The sequence below is a fragment of the Struthio camelus genome, chromosome 2 (assembly GCF_040807025.1).
Source record: "Struthio camelus isolate bStrCam1 chromosome 2, bStrCam1.hap1, whole genome shotgun sequence".
Classification (NCBI taxonomy): domain Eukaryota; kingdom Metazoa; phylum Chordata; class Aves; order Struthioniformes; family Struthionidae; genus Struthio; species Struthio camelus.
The window spans coordinates 36,844,912-36,867,556 of NC_090943.1; the positions used below are offsets into that span (position 1 = coordinate 36,844,912).

The 22,645-nt window shown below is 40.2% G+C and overlaps 1 protein-coding gene across 4 annotated transcripts; it reads right to left on the reverse strand.

The window, feature by feature from the left end:
* Positions 1-1,547: 1,547 nt before the first annotated feature.
* On the reverse strand, positions 1,548-22,636 carry CDCA7L (cell division cycle associated 7 like). Of its 4 annotated transcripts, none has more exons than XM_068935067.1 (10): positions 22,070-22,199; positions 15,374-15,517; positions 11,632-11,763; positions 10,754-11,119; positions 8,793-8,867; positions 7,124-7,309; positions 5,461-5,592; positions 4,409-4,558; positions 3,250-3,386; positions 1,548-2,598 (listed from the first exon to the last, which is right to left on the reverse strand). In XM_068935067.1, the coding sequence occupies exons 1-10, from the start codon at positions 22,127-22,129 to the stop codon at positions 2,568-2,570; spliced, it is 1,413 nt and encodes a 470-aa protein (XP_068791168.1). In that variant the 5' UTR covers positions 22,130-22,199; the 3' UTR covers positions 1,548-2,567. The 4 variants fall into 4 exon arrangements, with proteins under 4 accessions (XP_068791168.1, XP_068791165.1, XP_068791167.1 ...); XM_068935064.1 differs by having other exon boundaries at positions 5,461-5,595; positions 22,070-22,192; XM_068935066.1 differs by having other exon boundaries at positions 5,461-5,595; positions 15,374-15,514; positions 22,070-22,144.
* Between the last annotated feature and the right edge of the window lie 9 nt (positions 22,637-22,645).

Sequence of the window (22,645 nt, forward strand, 5' to 3'; positions counted from 1 at the left end):
AGCTCCAATCAATCAACCTTTTAACTTTCAGAGGCTATGCATTGCATCTTGCTCTTCTGGAGGTGTATTTTTCTGAGACTGAAATATCTAGTTTAGGAATGACAATTAAGTCCTGTAGTCAAATAAAGATTTTAGTTTTAACTTAGAAAGGCTGTGAACTAAGTTAAAGCTAATTAGAGGAAAGGTGATTGACTCCAGCAATTACAGAAACATCATTACTCATACTCTTCACTAGACCTGAACGTAATCAAAGGAAAGCAAATCCTTTGTAAGGGAGGTGGCTAGTGTAGAAGGTAACACATAGAAGGGGACTCGTGTGGTAAAGAACAAGGCATTAGACTACTGCTTTTGAAAAGGTAACCTGAATTTTTCAGAGGACTTCTTTTATAGTGTCTGTTACTCAAAGGGCAATACTATCCCTTTCTCCTCTGATTATGAACAAGGTGCCACGGACCCTTCTGAGCTGTGGTTTCTGTGCCTGTGTTGGTATTTGCAACTATAAAGCATTTCTTGTTGCTACAGAAACATTCTTAAAATCAACAATGCACAACTACAATTTGTTTATATGCTGGTTCATATTAGAAGAACACAACACAGAATGAACTTCTTCAAAAATCCAGCAGCATTCCAAAAGTGCCATGGTACTTCACTGGAGTTAAGAAAGATCACTTCTGTACTGCTGAGGTAGCTATTCACTATCTCACTATAAAAACATACTCTAGTTACACTTCAGTGTAATTTTCCAGCTTTTGGACTACTTGACCGTATACCAGCTGAAAAAGCAGAAGAAAATTTGACCACTCCACTTCGATAGGCACACTCAGAGTTTCCAGTCACTGCAGTCACTGGGTGCTATTGTGAAGTGCTATCTTGAGCATCACATTCATCCTCACATTCATACAAAGTGATGAAGCACAACTGGTCAACAGTCTACACTAAAACTATACGTTCAAACACAGTTTTGTGTTAAGTATTTAGCAATAAGCAACTGTTTAAAACCAAATTATTCTGGGGTAGCACTACAGAACAGCATTTAAACTACGTGCTTACATTTATTACAAGAGCCAGGTGGGCTATGCAAGTGGGGACCACAGATGAAGCCCCGATCCCGAAACTGACTCCAGCAATGCCAGTCATTTTTGTAAGGGCTATTCCAGTAGATCAAAAGGAAACTAAAAATGTCCAGTATATAAAAAGCACAGGGCATATTTACATTTGGACTTTTAATGTGAAAAGCAAAGAGAAGCCAGCTAAGTGGGTTCTGGCAAGAGTAGCTTTACTCTTAGCAGTTTAGAACTAAGCCTAAAATAGTATAAGCCACCTTTCTCAGAGTCCGCCTCATAATTAAAGCAAAAGGAGATGATAAATACTTTTCACAATCAGCTAGCACAGCAGATTTGCCTCCCAAAAGCACATTCCTTGGTGAAACGCTATCATATGTTCTATGTTGTTATTTCCTTGTCCTTCAGTGTTGTGTGCAGGTGTTTCTCCATATTATGATTATTGATGGGAAAGTAAATGGGACACATCACAGCAGCTCAGTGTACTGCTTGACACAAATGTTCTTGTTTATTTTTTATTCTCTCTAAAAAAATGAAACATGTATGTTACATGAATTTTAACATAATCAGACTGCAATACAAACATGCTGCATTTAAACAAAGTTCTTTGAAAACTTGGTTGCACGTATTAAAAACAATATCCAAGTAAGAATTATATTAAAAAAAAATCTAGAAACTTTGATTTAAATCAAGTATGATTACTATAAGATGGCTGGCTCAAGCAGCAGGTGCATTCACGTGGAAAAACTGCTGGTGAGCAATCTTTTTTCTTTATTGTGATGAATTTGCCTTTTTTTTTTAAATATAAAACTTATAAAAACAAGCTTTCTTTGCCCTCTTTTTTTTTTTTTTTTAAAAACACAAAACACTTCCACTTTCATGTTTCAGTGGTTAATTGCACTTTGGAATAAAAAAAAAAAAAAATCATCCTCCCACTAGTTGGTTGCATTGGCTTTGGCTGGAATATAATGGCATTCAGATGAAAGTACCCCTCTCTTCTTTGCAGGGACAAGGCCCATAAACTATGGGGTAGCGAGGTAAGTTCAGAAAGCAATGATTGGAAAATTGCATCTTTATGATCAAGTACAGAATACAAGGATTTGGGGTGGGGTTTTTTTTGTGTTTTGTTTCTTTTAAAGATGGGGTATGTTTTATAGGTAGTTGTTAAACACCCTTTCTACAGACTTTCACATTCATATAAATAAAAATATTGCTCAAATCTGCAAAAGTCTCCATCACTTAGTTGTGTAGCCCTATTAGAAATTAACCACTCAAGGTTCAAGAGTGCTATGCCACTTGATGAACGTACTGCACGTAGATTTCTCTACTGAGACGTTTTCCTGAGAGATCTTTTGCGTAAGACCAATCAATCAAAAAATTCCAAACGCAGAAATGCATGTACTATACTCTACAATTCTATCTTATATAAAACATAGTAATAACCTTTAAAAGTCAAAACAGGTCTACATATTAACCAGTTGCAGGCACAGCTTGAGTTCAGTGTTCTCAATTGTCATCCGCCAGTTGTTTTTGTAAACTAGAAGATACGTGAGAAAACATAGTTAGTGCTTTTAGGAAACTCAGATTCCCCCTAAGCAGAGTATTTCCATTTTTGAAGATGACAGCCTCCAGAACACCACCACTATAAGCCTGAAGCAATCAATATTGATTTCAAGACATGGAAGAGCATTTCATTTGCTAAAGCAAATTAGCTGTTTACACAGAGACTATGACTCACTTTGCGGAGGCTGATGTCAGCCTAGGAGAAATCTGAAGTCCAGGAGACTTTTGCACAGGTCCACGACCGGCCCCCAGGCCACAGAAGTCACAAGTATTATTTAAAGGGCTACGCATTTTAAAAAGGAACTAGCACAAGTTTCATGTTGGCTTAAAGTCTAGAAAGTGAATAATTCTTGTTAAAATAGAACCACTCATGCTCAGTATCCAGTGAGACTCCGAAGTGGAGAAACACCCTTTACAGAGACCAAGCCTCATGCTAGGTTTAATGTCACACTAACTCAAGGACTTTCAACTTCTGTAATATTATTTTAGTATGACGAGCTAAGAGAGACTTGTACCTATTAACTACATTTGAGAGAAACATTTTGAGAGAGCCTCACTCAAGCTCAGGCAGTAATTTCAGAGTGAGGCTTCAGCTTACAGGATGGCCACAAGGTAAAGCTCTCACCTTTCAAGGTATTCTTTCACGTTGTCATAGCCGTAGAACTTTGCCAAGTGAATGAGCATTCCTGTGGCACAGCGACCATCACGCCTGCGACAGTAACTGCAATTACATACTCCGCGACACGGAGGACAGATCCAGTCCTGAAAGGGGGAGTTAAGGGCAACTCATGAGTAAGTTTATATTCGCCTTCCTACTACTCAAACAGACAAGCGTATGGCTTCCTTACAACTTCGTTATTCAGGGCAAGATTTTAAAAGCAGAACCAGCCAGCCAGCCAAACTTGTTACACTTTCAAATTTCTGCAGGATTAAAGAATGATTAAGTTTTAGTCTGTTTGCTTGAAAATTTCTTACTGTGATGACTCAGGCTTCCTCAATGACTTGCTTGATATTAATTTAAAATAAATTAAAAGCATCTGCAATACTGCCTAATGGTAGATATTTCCTATGCTAGGCTGGTGAACTTTCCAAAAAGAGATGGGTACCCACAGTTACAAGTTCCATTGGATCTGCTGAGAGATGGCAGCCTGCCATACTAAAGGATTCCTGAGACTGCATTACACAGGCTATACCCAAAGAAGTCATGCATTCCTAGCTGTTCCGACAACAGACAATAAACGTGGGGGTATGGAGGTACTAAACGCCCACATTACAGCACAGTAGCTATTGCTTCACTGTGCCAGGGCATCGTTGTCATTAGGTTTTCTACAGTTTTTTAGAACGGATCAGGGAACTATCTCTAAAGCAAACGGAGAGGTGGTCCAAGAACAAGCTAAGTCCAGAGAGAATGATTATGCTGAGATGTGTTTGTGTATCCATAAGCCTCACTCTCTGGCCACAGTCTATGCACTCTGCTTGCTCAGCTCCTTGGGGTCTGGAAAAGGAGCCAGTTCCAAGACTTCTAGGAATCATTCTCCCTTTTCCTCATATTTAAAAATTAGAATCTGAAACAAGGAACTGCTTTTGCAAGGCCATATTACTGAAAGCATAAAAACAAATCCACATGAGTCCCAGGAAGAACAGTGTCAGTCCTAACAGTACTACAGATCATCTTATGGTAAAGAAAAGTGAACACCATTTACTAAGACTTTACAGTTGTCACAGCTTACTATCAAAACCATATTCATTATGCTGTCCTTCTAAGCCAAATAAATGATACTTGCTGGATCTAGCAGTGCTGATTTCACATCTTCACCATATCGATTTCGAAGACAAGGGCCACAGAACTGTCCCCTTACACCTCCACATCCCTGGTTACGACAGATTGTCTTTGTATCAATTGTCTTTTGTCGACACTGGTGGCAAGTACTACCCTAAAGTTGGAAAGGAGAAGAAATACATATTTATGAAAGACATCTTAAATACTTGTTGCAGAAGTCTCCTAATACGCCTTTCTCTGCTGACAGCAAAGCACAAACTTCAACTCAAATTGAACAATGAAAATATTAGTAATAAAATAGAGCTTCTGTTATTTAGCTTCTGTTATGATCAATTATATAGTATGCAGAGATATGCGAGGGACTTTATAGAGACAGTGCCTGTCCTCAATTATTGCATTGGAGGCTCATAAACTATATGAGCCTTATGTTGCAGTTCTGTTCCCTTCCTCTCTCTGGGGAAAAAGAACTAAAACTAGCAGAAGATGAGCTTGCGACTCATCTCTGCAAATATTATAATGAAGCATGAAATGCATAATAAGATGCTTATCCAGATCTTTATGATCACTAATAATAGCCAAATCAGGTGAAGGAAAGGCGGAAGAGTTTCATCAAGAGCTTTGGGAACTAGCCAACACTTACAGAAATGTAGCTTCCGGGGATACAAGAAGCAGCAGGACTCAGTATTATTTAATGGTACAACCATAACAACAGTTATTTATGTTAAGTGAGAACAAAAGATAAATGGGACTTCAACTCTTATCAGTGGTGAGTCATAGCTATATCAATTTCCACTTAATAGCTCTGTGGCAGGAAAGATTTGGTCTCAACAGCACTTCTTTGCAGAGCCAAAAAGGTGGTGGGGCATAGCAACCAGCAGGGGCAAGTCCACAGAAGCTTGGCAAAGCTTTCAAGCTGTACTTGCACAACACGATAATGCACAGCTGCACTCTCTAGAACTTCAGGCAGGCACATCTTTTAGCAAGCCCCACAGGAACTGAAAAAGACTTTTAATTTAAACTGAATGGACAGCGTAAAGAAAAATAGCAGCCACTTACTAGAACTTTATCATAGATTTTGTCTTTAACAGTGATTGCAATGTTGTCCAAGTCCTCCTCAGTAATATCCTCTACAGGACGGTAAGATGAATACTTTGATGACCTCCTCCTTTTGCGCACTCCACAATCCCCCTGCTAAACAAACTCATCTCAGCACCTTTGTCTGGTGGAATGAAGACTCTGTCACCACACGTGGTGACAAATTCTTTCTTTTAGAACGGACATGCAGGCCGGAGGGGGCAAACTACAGGCCCGGGGACTATGAGAAGAACAGGGAATAGAGCTGGATTCCCATCAAAAGCAACATCACCTCTTTCTCTCCCTCTCCTCCCTAACCCTTTCTCTACTCTGTTTATCATTTATTCTGGCTGTAGGTTCTTCCTTGCCCTAATTATCTCCTTGCTACTTCTATTCCCACAAATCGCTATCATGTCTTACAGTTAGCTCCTTTTCTTTGCATTCCCTGCACCCCTCTACTACATCTCTTCATACTGTACTTCTTCCCCTTCAAAATAAGGAACTACAACCACCCGCTTTCCCCATGCTTTGCTCTTCCAATCTCCTAGCATGGTCTCATGTTGCTTTCTCTAATGCAATCTCTATCATACTGCAAAAAAATTACAGAAATTTTGGGCTAAGCCGGCCATGTCTAGCCCTTTCTTATTATCCTTTTCCTTTTTCGAAAAAGAGAGTCCTCTACTGCTGTTAAGTGCTCTTTTTCTCTTCCAGACATCTTTCTCTTTGACCCTGACGCACAGATCATCCACACTTCTCAGGATATTTCAAACTACACGTACATGTCTCATCCCATCCTTAGCTTTCCTCCTATCCTACTCTTAACACCTTATTTGTACTTGACCCTGGATCAGCTCTCTTCTCTCCATTTACAAGACCATATTCTTATTCAGTGCTACTCTACCTTTTTAACAGTCAAGGTCTCTCTGCAATGCTTCAACTATGCCCAGCTCTCATTCCCATTAGCAGGACTGGGATCCAGCCTCAGCCATGTATAGATACAAGCTTATGAGACTTCCTCACAAAGGCTATACGATGAATAAAAACAAGGCAAATAAATAAGTATCATGGGCTAAAGGAGGGAAAAACAGGAGATGCAAATTAATGTATCAAAAGGAGATTTAAAAAACTGTGGAAGAATAAAATCTGCAACTTTTGAATGGCTGACTAGTATATCAGCAGTTGGCTGGTGGAGATTCCCTTCATTCATTCAAAGTTCAGCTGTATAACTCCTCTCTATCTTCCCTCTGCTGTCTCCAGAGAGGAGTTCTGGCTAATTTTCCCTTGGCCTGAAGATAAGGAAGAACTGTCTTGCCACCTCCACTAGCCCCACTGCTTTGCCACTCTTGAGGTGTTGGTGCACCTTGCACGGTGTTGGCTCTAACAATTTTCAGATACTAAATAAATACTAGAACACGAGTAAACTGCCTTGTTATGCTTGCACAAGACGCAGTTCACATACAAAGCCTAGTCAATGGATGAAAGGAGAGGCAAGAAAGCCTCTTAAGACAATTTCTTCTGTAGCTAATCCCAAACCAAAGGTTCTCGCTAACTTTCTGTAAAATGTGATGTCTACTCTAAGCGTTGGCCAAAAATTTAAATTAACGTTTCCTAATCCTTGATTACTGGATCTAAGTTGGGCAAATACCACACTGAGTCTTTTCTTCAAGAGGTTTTGCTGTCTGTAACTACGGAAATGTTCCGCAAATTTGGCAGCAGACACAGTAAATTTTTCCAAGGCAAATTTCTCTGGTGGACGAGCATTTCTGGTTGGGTTCATGCGACGCTCTATCTGGCCTTCAGAAAATGTCCTCCTTGGGATTTTCTTCTGTTTCTAGAGACAGAAAAAATTTCCAGTAACAAATGTTTGTGGTGTTAAACAACAGCAATTATCTCAAATTGCCTGCTCGACACTTGTACAATTATGATTCAATTTGTTCTTCTTCCGCTCTTTATTTGTTAAACCAAACCTTAGCAATTTCTAGCGTATTTAAGAGGTTTTCCCTACATACTCTACCTTTTTGCTCCTTTAAGACGACCACATTCACAGTCAGATTCTATCCCAACTAACATCATAAAACTACTAAAATTTCACATATGACATATTAAGGTAGAAGCTAGCTCTCACTGGTCTTCAGCAGCTCAAGATCTTCAACAGTTCAGATTTTCCCACAGTTTGAAAACACCCTCAAGGAGTAATTCAAGTTCTAGATTATTTTCTTTTGTATTTTTAAATTGAAAGGGCTGTGCAAAAGCATTAAGAAGTCTCCTCTCCCACATTCCTGGAAGGCACAAGGTATCCTCTTAATATCGTCACACCTGCCAATTACTGCATGACTGAATTCACGCAACAGGAGTCCTGCATGGCCACCTACCATAAAAGGCATCTACAGAAGGCTCACCATACTGAATTTGACATCATAAACAAGATGTACTAATTAGTTCTGTTGCTACCATACTCTAATTATTTCCTTAGAAAGCGTGAAAGACCAACTTGCATTTTACAAGGAGACAAGCTAGAAGTCAAAAATTAAGCAGAAGAGCTCATTAGTGTGTTCCTGCTGCCCTCCCCCTCCTCAAAGATACTAAATAAAAAAAAAAAAAAACACTTCCATATACGTTAAAGGAATGTTTAAGATTCTATAACAAACATTTACCTAGAGCTAAAAAGGCTTCAGCCTTTTAAAGACTGTATAATTTGGTTCCACGTGACAGTTATCACAGAAACTGTTTTACATGGGCTTCAATAAAGACATGACTCTATAATCTTTCTCAAGTATCTTCAGTTCATAACACTTGTGGATTAACATTACTCTCAGAAGATCCTAGAGGGGCTGGGAATCCTCTGCTTCAAGCCAAGAAAAGCTGCTCAAAGTAACTACAGTATCATCCCAGTTTTTATGTTGGACTGGTTGAATTTCATCATCCTAGCTCTAATGGGAAACGGGGATTTTATAAGAAAAGCCAATGAGAGGGAAATTAACAGAATCTACACACAAAGGAATCTATACGCTATTCTTCTGTTAACTTCCTCGTTCTTACATACACGGACACTTGCCTGGCATCATTCTGGGACAAAAGTGATGAAGTAGCCTCTGATCTTGGTCTGTATATTTGTTCATAAAGTATCTTATAAAACTCCATTCTTATAAAAACTTCTGGTACATAAATACTGACCAATAGCAAGTCCCTACAAATAAAGTGACCAAAACCAAAGAAAATCAGAACAAACTTGGTAAAAATGTTTCATGAGGAAACATATGAATCGTAAGCTTAGCAAAAACATCTGGCATCTATAGTCTATCATGGAGACTTACCGACGGAGTTGAGGTGGGCGTTTTCACTGGAAATAAGTCAGGTATGGAATTCAATTCTGCTAATAATTGGGCAAGCTGAAATGAACAGTAATATCGCATTGAAAACTCACTGCAAACTTACAGGTATTTGACATACATCATCCACTTCCTTCACACGCACTCCGAATTATTTCTAACACATTAAATCTCAATGCATGAAACCTTTCTGTAGGCACTTCATTTAAACAGGCTCATAAAGGGGACTCATTTACCCCTAAATGGGAAAAACTCTGGTTTTAATTCTTCAGCTTCCATCGACTCTTACTGCAGTCATGCTGCTAGAATTATATCCAATGTTGTCAAAAACAGCAGTGAAGGGTGTGTTACATCCTGCTTAGGATACCTATGACAGATGATGAGAAATTCAGAGTTTATATGACAGGAGCGGAAAAAGGTAGAGCAGGTGACCTTGGCAACAAGAGTGATGAACTAAGCTGAGTCAAAAGATTGTAGGAGGCTTCCTGTGGGATATTTTACTAAATAACTGGTGACTTATGCTTTTTGTGAGTGAACAAACTGGAGAAATGAGTGTCCCTCTTAAGCAGTGAGGAAATAGCAGGGAAATTTTGCTTGTGATTTGCAGTGATCCCTAGTAACGATGACAAGGAACTTTCCTTTTTTTCGAGCACAAGAACTACTGCTACACAAATATTGCAAACCCCAATTAACAATACTAAATACCAATTGCTTTGAGTTCCCTCTCTGTGCATGTACACACAGGGACATGTGCGCACGCTCATCTGAAAAGTCCTAAACCAGCTCAGCCCCACTGGTCATTTCCCCAACCACGGTGCAGGCAGCATCACAAGCAGTTTGGCAGAAAGATTCTGTTGTACCACGTGGGAGACCCAAACACATGTTTGCATCTTAACAGACACAGCGACTGACAGGTCCAAAACAACGTGACTTGTTCTGGAAGACCAGGATGAGGATACCTTCAGAAAAGCCAGCAATAGCAGAAGTGAACCTGGCTAGCAGTTGTCTCTGAGACAGCCACAGCAATCATGAGAATAAGAGCCGGATACAGCATTTCTCAGTTAATACTTCAGTGTGGCATTTGTTAAGATATACTTAATGTCATTACAGTACTGTAACTAGGATGCTAATGAATTTCATAATGGCTGAACTAGAAGGAGGGGTGGCAGGTAAGAAGGAACAGCAGCAAGAACAGCACAACAACAGCGAGAAGACAAGACAGATTAGAAATAGATATAAAAGTAAAGCAAGTTTATACTTGGGAGCTGCAAGCCAATACACCTAAAACTGAAGGAGCAACTCAGGACACAAACTGAATTTGGATTTGCACAGCAGTGTGCTAACTGAAAGAGAGCTGGAGGAATTCTGGACAACAGATGGAAAAGGTGTTAGGGGATGATCAGAGTCTCTCTTTTTTCCTCTTTGTACATACACACACTTTCACTAGCTGTATAATGAAGTACTACTGTAAACATCACATCTCACACAACTGAAAAGTTGCATGTACAATCCTTAGTTTTTAGAAGTATTTGCAATTAGTAACTATAATAGATCTCTCAGCCACAAATGGAAAATAGAAACGCTATTGTGCAGACGACGCTATGAACCATACGAAGGGACCAGCTGTTTCTTTTTCTGATATGTTCCAAATATAAGACTGTGACTTGGGTATCTGTAACTGTTCACAACCACATACAAAATGTTTGATTCAAATTTTCTTTCAAAGTTGAGCTGTCTGGTTCTACTTGAGGATATTTTAGAGGTAAACATCTGAGCACTGATGGTCCTCTAGGGTCTTCCCGGGGCAAGAATTCAAACCCAAACCGTCATGAAGTTTTCCCGAAAGTCCCAGCACACCACCTGTGAGGACCCCAAAATTCAAGTGTGCTGAAGCTAAGTACTCAGATGCAGATATCAGAAAACAAAATACTCCTCTTAGGTCTTACCATGGCTTTATTTTCTTTAATATTCATAGCTCTTTTAAGCAGAGCACTGGAACTTTCTTCCTGTGTTTCTTTAATATCTTCTTCAGACTCTGAAGCAGAGCCCTCTAGTTTGTGCCACCGCTTGGAACTTCTTTCTTTGGAAAGAGGTGTGAGGTCTTTACTGTCCTTAAAAGGTAATTTAGAAAAAGCTGGTTCAGGCACTTTTTTCTCAGAAGACTTTCTGGTAGGAAACTGAAATGCAACACGAAGACCAAAGCTTCTTCTCTTGGGGGAAACTTTCTTCTTCGCCTCTTCCTCCTCTTCTTCCTCGCTACCCAATAAACATAAATTACTGCGTTCTTCATCACTCACATCCGTGTCTGCTGCCTACATGCGGAAAGAATTTCATGTTATGTTATCAACTGCGACACAAGAAAAGGTCGGTTTTTAATCACTAATTCTAGGCAGCAGTCTCATCACATGCCGGCATTGCTCTGAATTCACCCAAATCAACAAATTTAAAAAGTTCACAGCATGTGACTTCTGCCTTTGCAGAGGCCAACACACTGTCTACATATTACATACTGTTTGGAGTACAGACAACACAAAGTTTTGTGTTGGCTGTTTGCAGAGGAGCAATCTTGCCTAGTACTGTCAGTCCTTAATGCTACAAGCATGGGGAGATATCCTCATTTCTAATATGACATACTACAATACATTAAGCTTTCCTTTTCATATAATATGTATTTTTCTTCAGGATGAATAATGAACATCAGAAACATTCCTCCTGGAATATGATGTTTACACCAAAGAGACAGAAAAGAAAAATAAACCAATATATATTTATTCACAGGTAGGTGAGGGCATGCCTAGCTGTACTGCAATAGTGCTGCCTTTACCAGAATTCGTTTCTTGTTCACATCCACTTCGGTTGAAGCAAACCCTTCGAAGACTTCAGTTTCAGAGTCTGTGTCTTCAGTGAAAATCCTCCGCAGCTCTTCAGTCAGATACCTGGACTGAAATCGAACATCCTGTAAAAACATCAACCAGTTGCTATGAAAGACTGTCATATATAAAGTAGTCATGCACAGTCAAAATAAAAAGATTCTAAGGTTTACACAAGCACCAGCTAAATGGCAGGTATTGTGAAAACACTTAACAGGCAAAACTTGACAGAAAAAAAAAATAGAAGACATTCAGAGTTTCAGCATCAAGTTATTTTAAATTAGTAGGACTTTTTCGTAGTTTGGAGAGCAAGACATTAACTGAGCTTATTCTCATGAGAGAAACTTTCTTCTTCGCCTCTTCTTCCCCACCCCCCAATAAGATAAATTATCAAGTGGGGGGGAGGGGGGTCGCTTGTAAATTATCAGATGTTTTGGTTTGTTTCTTCTGCATGTAAAAAAACAGGCATGAGATGGCTTTGTATTAATTAAAAAAAAAAATCAAAACACAATCACAGTAAGAAAGAACCCTCCTTTTTTAAATTAACAGTAGAAACAAAATTATTATCTGGGTTTGCTGCAGAACTACTGAAAGCTCTTGGAGATGGAGTCTGTCCCCTCTCACACTATTCTGAAGTAACAGACACCAACACAAAACTGAAGAGCTTCGAAGGTGCTAGCTAAAACCCCTCCACCTTCCAAACGCTCACATTTCTGTTTCTAAGCGCTGTGGTTTATCTTTTTGATCATTCAGAGATCTCCTAGGCTAGGTAGATCCCAAATTTCTGTCATACAGACTAGTAAAAAAAAAAAAAAAAAAAAACAGTCATTCCATGAAAAATGAAGTAAAATCTCATTAAAACACTTTTCAGGGCATAAATACAATAAGGTATAAACACAACGTTTTATTTGGACACGTTTAAAAACGACGCATTTACTAAATTAGAAATTCGTTTCCATACTTCTAATTTGAATCAGTATTAGAGCATCTGTCAATTTGTCCCTATTAGCCTTCTGAAAGATTTGTTCATGGCAGGAACATACGCGTGTTCATACCACACCTGCCTTTTAGAAGTCAGCGACATTTACTTAAGATAAGTTTGTTTCCCCAATTTTCCTCTGCTATTTCTTCCTCCCACGCAAGATACAGAAATGACCTTTCATACGACGCAGTTGCTAAATATCTTTATTCCTTCTCTCAATTCCCTCCCTTCTCTGATTTTAATTACAGACTTCTTTACATTAAGATAATATCTGGTGCAAAACAGATACAATAGATGAGTGGAAAAACTTACAGGGGAATGGGAGTGGGAGCTACTGCATATGCTGTTTCTTTGCACTTAAAACATCTACAAATTATTACGGGTAATTGGAATGAGTTTTCTCTAAGCAAAATTACTTCATTCTTTTGTCGATAGCTGCAGTGCAGCTGCTTGAGAAAGGAACACACACAATAGGGAAGTTACTTTAAAGTTAAATTGCATTTCTTGGAGGGGAACTGAAGTTTGTATACATTCTATGTTTTCATGAAATTTCACATTGATGGTCAAGGAAAAAAACAAAAAAACAACAGCAACAAATACCCTTTAAGCTGTTTCTTAGCTAAAGTGATTGAAAGTTAACAAACCTAGAGCTATGCTATGTTACACCTATGAGGAATGGTCCACGCATGGTAAAATAACCACTAGAGATACCTAGAGGAGAAACCACTGAAACTCAAACACAAGTGCGGAGATTACAGGGACAGGATTGCAGAAAGTCCTGAGGAAAAACAGACAGGCAGAAGTCGATACTTGTAAAAGCATTGGTGCATCCACATCCAGGGGAACACCTGAAGCTCCTGATTTGTCCCCAGGTAACATCCCATTCATCGCCCTGGCAAAGCTGGTGCTTGGCTTTCTAACCACTGCACTACTTTTCTTAACTTCCCATCATTTTGCTCTTGCACACCAAAAATATTTTGTTTCCCGCTGCGCAAGCACCTATGGTCTTTCACAGCAAGAGTGTTATCTGGCATCATACAGGATGGAACCCAGGGAAAAAGCGGCCTTTTCCTGTACCACTTAATGGCAAAAGAGTTAAGGTCAATACCGCAGGAAAGCTGAAATAATTCAGAGCCTAAGGGAAACACAGAAAGGATGAGGAAGGCTGCCTGCGCTAGCTGTCAATTCCGAACAACTCTCATTCTGGGGCAGGAAAGACTGTGGGATTCCCAGTACCGCATACTAAATTAACGGTACCTAGCTCTTACATAGCATTTTTCATCAGAGGATTTTAAAACGCTCCACAGCAGAGACCATTATCAATCCTTACTTTACAAACTGGGAAACCAAAGCACAGAGAAGTGATGTAACTTGCCTGCAGTCACCAAGCAGGCTAGCAGAAGGAGAACCTCAGGCTCCTGCACAAGGCTTGCCCCACCACCATCTCTGCGTTAACCATTCTTCACACTCTGTACAAATCCAGAAATACAGCAGGCTACCTCCTGGTTTTCTAAGTTATCAGTACCACTGTCGAGCAACAAGATTACAAAAATGATTTAGAGCCCAGTATGTTTCACTTTTTCTTAGCAACTATCTTTCTCCGTATCGTAGACTGCAGCCCTACTCAAAAAAGGCTCCCCCATTTTGTACAAGCCTTTCATGGTGTCATTTGCTTACCAAGTCCCAGTAAAAGTACAAGCCCATACAAGTCTCATTCTGCTTGTTCCCTTACTAACACTAATCATCTTTCTTGTCTTCAGCAACTCTTTACCAGGTACTGACCTAGTGGGCTAAAAAAAAAAAAAAGAGAGTCGCTTTCAATTTTGTTATTAATGGAAAGGAGAGATCTTGGCTAGGACATAACTGACACAGATCTCATTTAGCATATTAGCCCATCTCTCTCTGTAGTTTATATTTAGCGTTCCAAGGTGGAACACTAAATTTTATGACAGCCAAGACAGAACACCATTTCGCCTTTCTTCCTCTAATCAACTCAAAGAAAATAAATATTAAATCCTAAAAATACTGAATCATTATGATGATCAGCTATGTCACCATTAAAATACCAGAGAACTAGCAAATCTCAAAATCAGAATAAGAACTAATGGTTTCTGTGGGTCACCACCATTAAAACGGCAACTTTAGTGCAGAAAGAGCAATAGGCGGATATGAATTTCTGCAAATGGACAGTGCTTCTTTCAGGGACACTCACAAAACCCATCTCTTGTCATGCATTTCTGCCCAGTCTTATGTATCCAGTGCAGACTACCCTTGGATGGTCATTTTCTCTCTTAAATGCCGTATTAAAAGAGTTACAGATGACTATTTCACTTAAGCTCACCCTCTAATGAAACCCATTTTCCTGTTTATATTATCACAGAATCACAGAATTACAGAATGGTTGAGGTTGGAAGGGACCTCTGGAGATCATCTAGTCCAACCTCCCTGCTCAAGCAGGGTCCTCTAGAGCATATTTCCCGGGATCACATCCAGACGGGTTTTGAGTATCTCCAGCGAAGGAGATATTATGAAAGAGTCTTAAGAAGTAACTAAATCCTAAAAAGGATAGCAAGTTTGTTTATATTTATTTTTAATAAGAGGACTGCAGATTCTGGGTTTTGCGGTGAGTTATGGCTTGCGCAGCCTTGACAGAGGCTCAGAGAAGTACTACTGTATCAAATGAGCATAACTGGGCCATGGCAATCTGTTCGTACCTTTTTTCCTGACTCCAGGGAATCAAAACTATCACAGCTGTCCTCTGACAACAATGTCTGTACAGGAGCATCATCCTGGAACCCCAGAAAATCTTCATCATCACTGGGGGCATTAAAAATGTCAGCCACTTCTCTGGGTATCTGCTTCCGATTCAAAATGAGACAGAAGATAAAGTCAAGACATGCTAACTTAATAGGAAAACTCAAATGGGCAATGGTACAATTTCATTTATTTTTACACTCTTATTCAAGTAGAAATATGTATTACAAAATACTCTGTGTAGCGAAACTGTATCTCATTTAGCTAAACTCCAGGAAATTTGGTACAGACTGTTGGAATCCCCAAATACAGACTCCCAGGTTTGGATTAGAGAGGAGACGTAATATGCAGGGTGTTTAACTCCACACAACAGTGCATCTCACAGACGTAAAAATTTGTGCATGCGTAATCTTCTCAGGAGCATGATCAGGGTCCCCTTGATCAGTAGTGACACCCGTTCCTACTCCTCGTGTCACGGAGCAACAGCGGCTTAGAAGTGAGGTGACGCACCTCCAAATATAATGAAAGGGGCTGAACAAGTACAAAGAAATTTCACCATGTTACTTGTAACAGTATTTCACATATTTTAACAGACACTTAGCTAATTCCAAAAATAAAACGCAACTCGTCTTCTTTTGTCAGTAATTATGCAGCACTTATTTTGAGATGCTTGGTAAGAAAGTGAAAGCCCACTTTATCAAGAACACTTCTTGTTTGCTACATGCCCAAGATCTAGCCAGTCAGGAAGCACTGCCACAGAGAGAGTGTGGCACTTTCTGAAGTGACCAAGTTCATGACTTTATTAAAGAGTTCAAGAGGTTCAGTCTCAATACTAAAGGAAACTTGTATCACCAGAGCTAACCATTTCCCATTGCCAAGTACTTTATCAGGCCTTTCAGATAAGCCTCACTATGCAACAGGATAGATAGAGAGTCAGGAAGGCTTCAGACATCTCTCACCTAGGCTATTTTCGGATTGTGTGTCTGGAAGGACAGGATGAACAGACCCAACCTTAGAAAAATGCAGCAGAAGGTATTTTGCTCCACCTAAATAATGTCCATTTCCTACCCTGAGCCTGAGAAGACATTTTTATGCATGTTAGTATCATTTGCAAAACCATTCTGCTATTCACAAAAAAGCTTAGGGAGGCAAGTGTCTGAACCGCTCACCAGGGACCAAACATTTACATTCTACATCCACGGGGCATACATTTCATGCATACTGCTCGCATTTAACAAGAGCCTCTCTCACTGCATGTCATGCACTAAGGCTGCAAGGGAATTTCCATTGCTCTCTGATTAAACCTCAGAAACGTGCAAGCGAGATCGACAGCTGACCGGGGATAAGGAAGTGTTCCTTGTCCAAAGGAAAGGGTCCCCAGCGCTGCAGGTGCAAGAGACCATCCCCAAGATGAACTCAGAAACAGAGAGCGGCCTGGACTTGCCCGCTGTCACAGACAACCAAGGGCCTCAAAATAATTTTTTTTTGTACTTTTTATTTGTGCCAAGACAAACATCCCGTAGGCAGATCATTCTCCAAATAATCTCCAATAGAGTTAAAACTACATTTCTGTTAGAACAAGAAGCAGCACCCTGACCAAAGCCACACTTTGAAACAAGTAACAGGCATATAGGGGCTTAATTTCTTGCTTAAATTCTTCCTCTGCTTTTACGAAACTGATGTAACAGATTCAAAACTCGTTTACAACGGCTTGAGCAAGAGCAGAATTCATCTCTAAACAAACGACCCTTGCAGGCATAGCACAGCACCATCCAGCGCGCTGATGCAGAAGTCATGCTGTCCGTATTAAAATCCTTTTGGATATTCCCTCATCCCACCTCCTCAATGGAACAGCCAGAGTCCCGCTCCATTGCTGTGAAGGAATACACTCAATGCAGAGCAGCGTTAAAAATTAAGCATTATGCATTTTAATGGCATAATGGAAAAACATACAAGGAGCTGCGAGCCTTGCTGCTATGAATAAATGGCTTCCAGGAATCACTGCATTAGTTCTTGTGCTATTGTACAGCGGAGCTAGCCACTGCTGCGATTACTGTATGCCTAACTAATTCCTTCGTCTTCGTCTATTACTTCTGCATCTGCACCCGAGGAGCCATTATGGGGGTGTAATTACTGATTTTGAACAAAGAAAAAAATACTTTCCCAGTAGAGGACCCTTTTTTGATCTTTACCAAATACTGAGGTACTGATTTAAATAACTTACTGCAGAACTTCAACGATTTTTAGTTTGTGACCTGCTTCTCACAGTCTGATTATCAAGAGTCTCATTCACTTGTTCAGGAGTCTCCATTCCACTAAATGGCTTAATCTAATAACAGAAAACACCTGATACACGTCGGGTGGACATACTCCAGGAGTTTAAAAGGCGCTCCCTGATAACGCACATGAACAGTTGCGTTCTTAGCACCACGAGCTTCTTCTCTGTCTCCGTGAAAACATTCCGTCCGGTTTATTAGTGATTTATTGGCTACCGTGAAGACCAGATACAATGCATTATTGTGTAGTTAGTCTTGCAGCCTAAAGTCCAGTAGTATCAAAAAAAAAAAAAAAAAGGAACAGCAATACCTTTTTCTTTTTTTAAAAACACAGGAAAAATGATGGCTTGAAGTACAGACAGAAGGGTGATAACTGAGATTTTGGTAAAGCTGTGTAATTCAGTATCTCCTTCAAATGTTGCCAGATTTTAAGCAGAAATCCTTAATGTGTGAACTGCTATTTTACAGAAGACTAATTAAGACTCACACTTCTAAAGCATCTGATCCCTAAGTAAAGTAAGAAACATGATCAACCTAAGTCTAGTTTCAAGCAGCTCTTAGAAGCAAACAGGATGTGAATATAAGAATAATTCTGTCTCTACACATGTGTGCAGGTTTTAGGCATAATTCCTAATTCACCATGAAAAGCAGTGCCTCTACTCATCTAAAGAAGCCTTTGTTAACTCTGCAAAAGAGTCTTGCTTGCAAGTTTGTCAAGAAATGCACATCCAGGTCATCTGCACCAGAGCCAAGGTGCACACACAGCCTAATCAACACACACCCCTGCATCTTCCTCACAGTCTAGCTTATTGCCAGTATTTCCATACAAGAAATCACGTGTCGGTGTATTGCCAGTCTGAGTCCCTCGCCATCAGCAGACAGACATCAAACATAAGCCAGCTCCAAAAACCTTCACTATGATGCATTCTCGTATTTCTTGTACAGTCCTGGAAGCCACATACTTTTTCAGTGTTAAGTTTCAATTCAAACAGATTCAGAAACTGATTATTAATCAGCATCACAGCCTATCAATTTAGCTCTGACAACAAAGTAGACAACACCAAGAAAAAGCATGTATTTGCCTTAACACACGTGTTAAAACAATCTATTCTAAGCACTTCAAAGAAGCGGGCACTTCAAGAGAGGGTCTTCTTGCAGTTACACCCTCTCAAAAAAAAAAAAAAGACAGGAGACCAGAGAGGTGCTGAACATTTTAAGTTTGCTCAGAGAAAATATTTCAACATGAAGAAACACAGGTTGAGACAAAATGGAAGTGTGCACAAACGCTGCAAAGATTTGAGAAATACTGCCTTTCAAAGATATTAGTTACAAAACAGGTAAGTACTGAAAACCTCATAAAACCTGGGAACGATTCATAGGTGCTGAAAAAGTCTAAATATCATTTCTTGTACGAAATTTTATAATACCTATTGACTTCAGTTATTTTTGCATATAAACTAGTTACTTGTTTAAAACACCCACAGGTTACTTTTCAAAAATAGAATAAAACACTCCTTGCTACAAACAGTATAAAATTCAACAATTCCCAGAATAACTCTGCCAAAGTATGTTTTTTCAGCAGAAGATCATCAAGTTCAACATACCCTCAACTCTGTTTCACCTTCTCTAAATTTGAAATAATAAAATACTGCCAGCGTACCCAAAAGGACACCCAAAACGGACAGACTGAGGAGAATTACTGTTCTGGTGGAACTGAGAGAACTTAGCTCATTTGTACCATGCAAATTGACAGACCCGTCACCAAAAGCAAAGAATGACGAAGACAGAAAACGAGGCTGGGAGAGACATTAGAAACTGCTCAGTGACATTCCTGTATTCAACACAAGTGACAGACAGTAAGACATCTGATGTTGCCACAGTCAAAACAAGGTGGTTTTTTTAACTGCCATCCCCTCAAACTTCACCTATCTTGTTAAGCAATTAAAAAGAAAAAGAAAAGCTTTAGGTGAGATTTTTTACTTTGCACATCAACAGTAAGAATTCTAGTATCTCAATTAAGAAAGGAAACGTATTGATCATACAAAACAGATGCAACTTCCCCTTCTGCACACTGGTGCTTTGACAGGCTAAAAAAAGATAATGCTTGCATGCATACCCTCTGTTTTGGTGGAAATCATGAAAATTAAGTTATTTGCACTCCACAAATATCTCTCAACGATTTTAAATATTGCCTTCATTGCCAATTATTCTACACTGGCATGTTTTTCTGTAACAACACACTGTCAGGAGGATGTTAAGTATGAGAAAGCAGGAGGAAAGGTAATTCTCTATTTTTGATTCTACCATGAAAAAAAAAAAAAAAAATCAACTGAAACATCCTCCCCTCATTCAAGCTTACACAATGTAATGGATGTTCCTATCTCAAGCACAGAACAAATAATTTCAGTAGTGTTCAAACTTTCTATTTATTCATTTCAGTCAAGCTGAAATAATCCTAGTTTAACCCCAAATGAGTATTTATAAAAACAAAATTTGTTTAAAATCACATCTTCAGCCAGCGCCGTGGAGATCTCTTGACATGTTCAGGGCTCGGTATTCAGGCAAGCCCATAGGGACGCTACCCAAGGGTCAAAGGCACTGTATTCAGCACGTGTCCCCCAAATAACAACTGAACAGAGAGGCAGTCCCAGGGTGACAATTATCACCAGCGTGACAAGGACAGAGAGACCAGCCAGAACGCTGAAAGGTGCCAAACCAAAAAACCAAAACTATTTGCAACTATTTGCAGAACAACCATAGTCGTTCTACTGGAACCACAATGGTGAATAGCATGGTACGAGAGCTCCATTTTAAACCTCATACAAACATCTGCAGAAGAAAGGAAAGGCAGGAGCAAAGTCATGTGTCATGGTGGGGAGGAATCACACAACTACACACATGATCATACTGACTATGAATACCATCTGAACAATTTGAGACACAAGGTACTCCCCCCCCAAAAAAAAGAAAAAAGGAAAGGCAGAAAACCAGGGAGGATACCAGGAGTTTTCAGCAAATTCTCAAAAGCATCAGAGCACAAAACCCTGAAACCTGCTGGATGCTGAAGTATTCCCACCACCAGTGGTAACAGGGTGGAAAGCAAGAAAGTATTCCATGAAATTTTCGTAAATTGGGCCATGTTCAGACTAGCAAAGCACAGTTTCTACGCTGCTTTACTTAAAACTAGTAATTCAATAAGCTCAAAACCATCAAGCTACTTTATTCTAAAATAAAGAGTGCCTAACTTTTATCATGAGCGTATGGCAAATTATTAAAAATACTACCACTTATAGGCAACTACGTGAAAACTATCCCATACTTTTCAAAACAATTGATAACAATGTAAATACCAGCATGCCAGCATATGAACACAGTCCAAATGCTGTCTACTGCTACTAACTATTCTTTTGTACTATCTCATCTCTCACCGATCCAAACAGTAGTAACTGCTTTTGCCTAATTAATTTTGCATAATTCAAGAGTATCTCTTTTATCTGTGGTTTCTAATTGTTTTCTGAGTCCCAGAGACCCAAGCGCAACAGCTTTATACAATGTCACTGGCTCAAGGAGTTGGGCACTATGTATATTTTAACGGTACAAATAGAAACAGGCACCACGGTTCAAGAGACCGCTGCGCTGTTTCATGGAAATTCAGGCATGTGACCGGTCCCCTCTTCATGTCCGGACTGCCAATGTCCAGGCTTTTTGGGTGCCAAAGCTTAATTAACCAGGGCCCCTTTAACAAACTCCAAATACTGAAACTGCCGTACAAAAATCTTTTATATTAGACCTTGGAATGGGAAACAGACCCAACTGCTGATCTTGCAATTCAAAGTAATTTTGTACTACTGGCTTACTTGGCAATTACTTACAACGGGGACACGCAGTTACTTATAAACGAGCTTCCTAGCCAGCAGATGACACATCACTTCAGGGAGGCAAGGAAACCTCAGTCCTTCTGGTTCAGCCAGAACCAAACCCACTGCCAACTAGCACGGCACAAAAAGGAGCAAGAGCCAGAGGAAGGCCACAGGCCCTGCGCAGTCAAAAACGAGCTCCCACGAGAAACACGGGAACCCAGAAAAGACCGCCTCTTTCTCCCCTTTGCTGAGCCTTAAAAGAAACATAACGTGCTAGCTTTTAGCTCTTCCGCAGAAAGGTGCCTAGCAGATAAGAGCCTCTCTTTACAGCATCAGCTATGACAAGTTAGTGCTATTCACGTCTATTGCTCCTTGCCAATCAAAGGTTCTCAACGCGCTTTCCAAACAGTGAGCCTTTTACAGCACCGCCGCCCTTATCCCCACTCTGCAGGTGGAGAACTTGAGGAACTGGCTACACAGAGGTGGAAAGTTTACCAAGTACCACGCAGGACACACGTACCATCCAGTGCTTCGGTCTTTCTACAGCATCCCTCGATTCTTCTTCCACAGAAACCCACATAAAACTCAAACCTTCTTCCAGCAAAAGCGATTAAAACGCTGGTTCCACCTCCTCCCCCCAGCATGTACCAAGACGGCAAACACACAAGCAGCCTGGTGTGTCTAGGCATGTGTCGCACCTGCACAAGACCCCCCTTAGGTGGGCAGATCACAGCACGCTCGTCCTTGGAGCTCTAAAACCCCCAACGCTACCAATACGCGTAGGTAGTCAGGCGATGCCCGTAACGCGCTGCGCATACTTGCGAGGACATAAATTCACTTTCAAACAAAAACAAGAGAAGACAGAATTATGAAAATACGCGCTATTTTAAAAAGCCACAACTCCCACTCTTCCGGAGCAGGCTTTTCGTTAAAAAAAAAAAAAAGAAAAAACAAAAACGCTCCTCTCCAGCAAGCTCCACACAACGCTCCCAAACGTTACAAACGCCAGGACGGCACGAGCGCCCCTGAAACGGCGCGGTGCTCTCTCACCGCGGCGGCCGGCCGCACACCGGCGCGGGCCGCCCTCGCCCCCGGA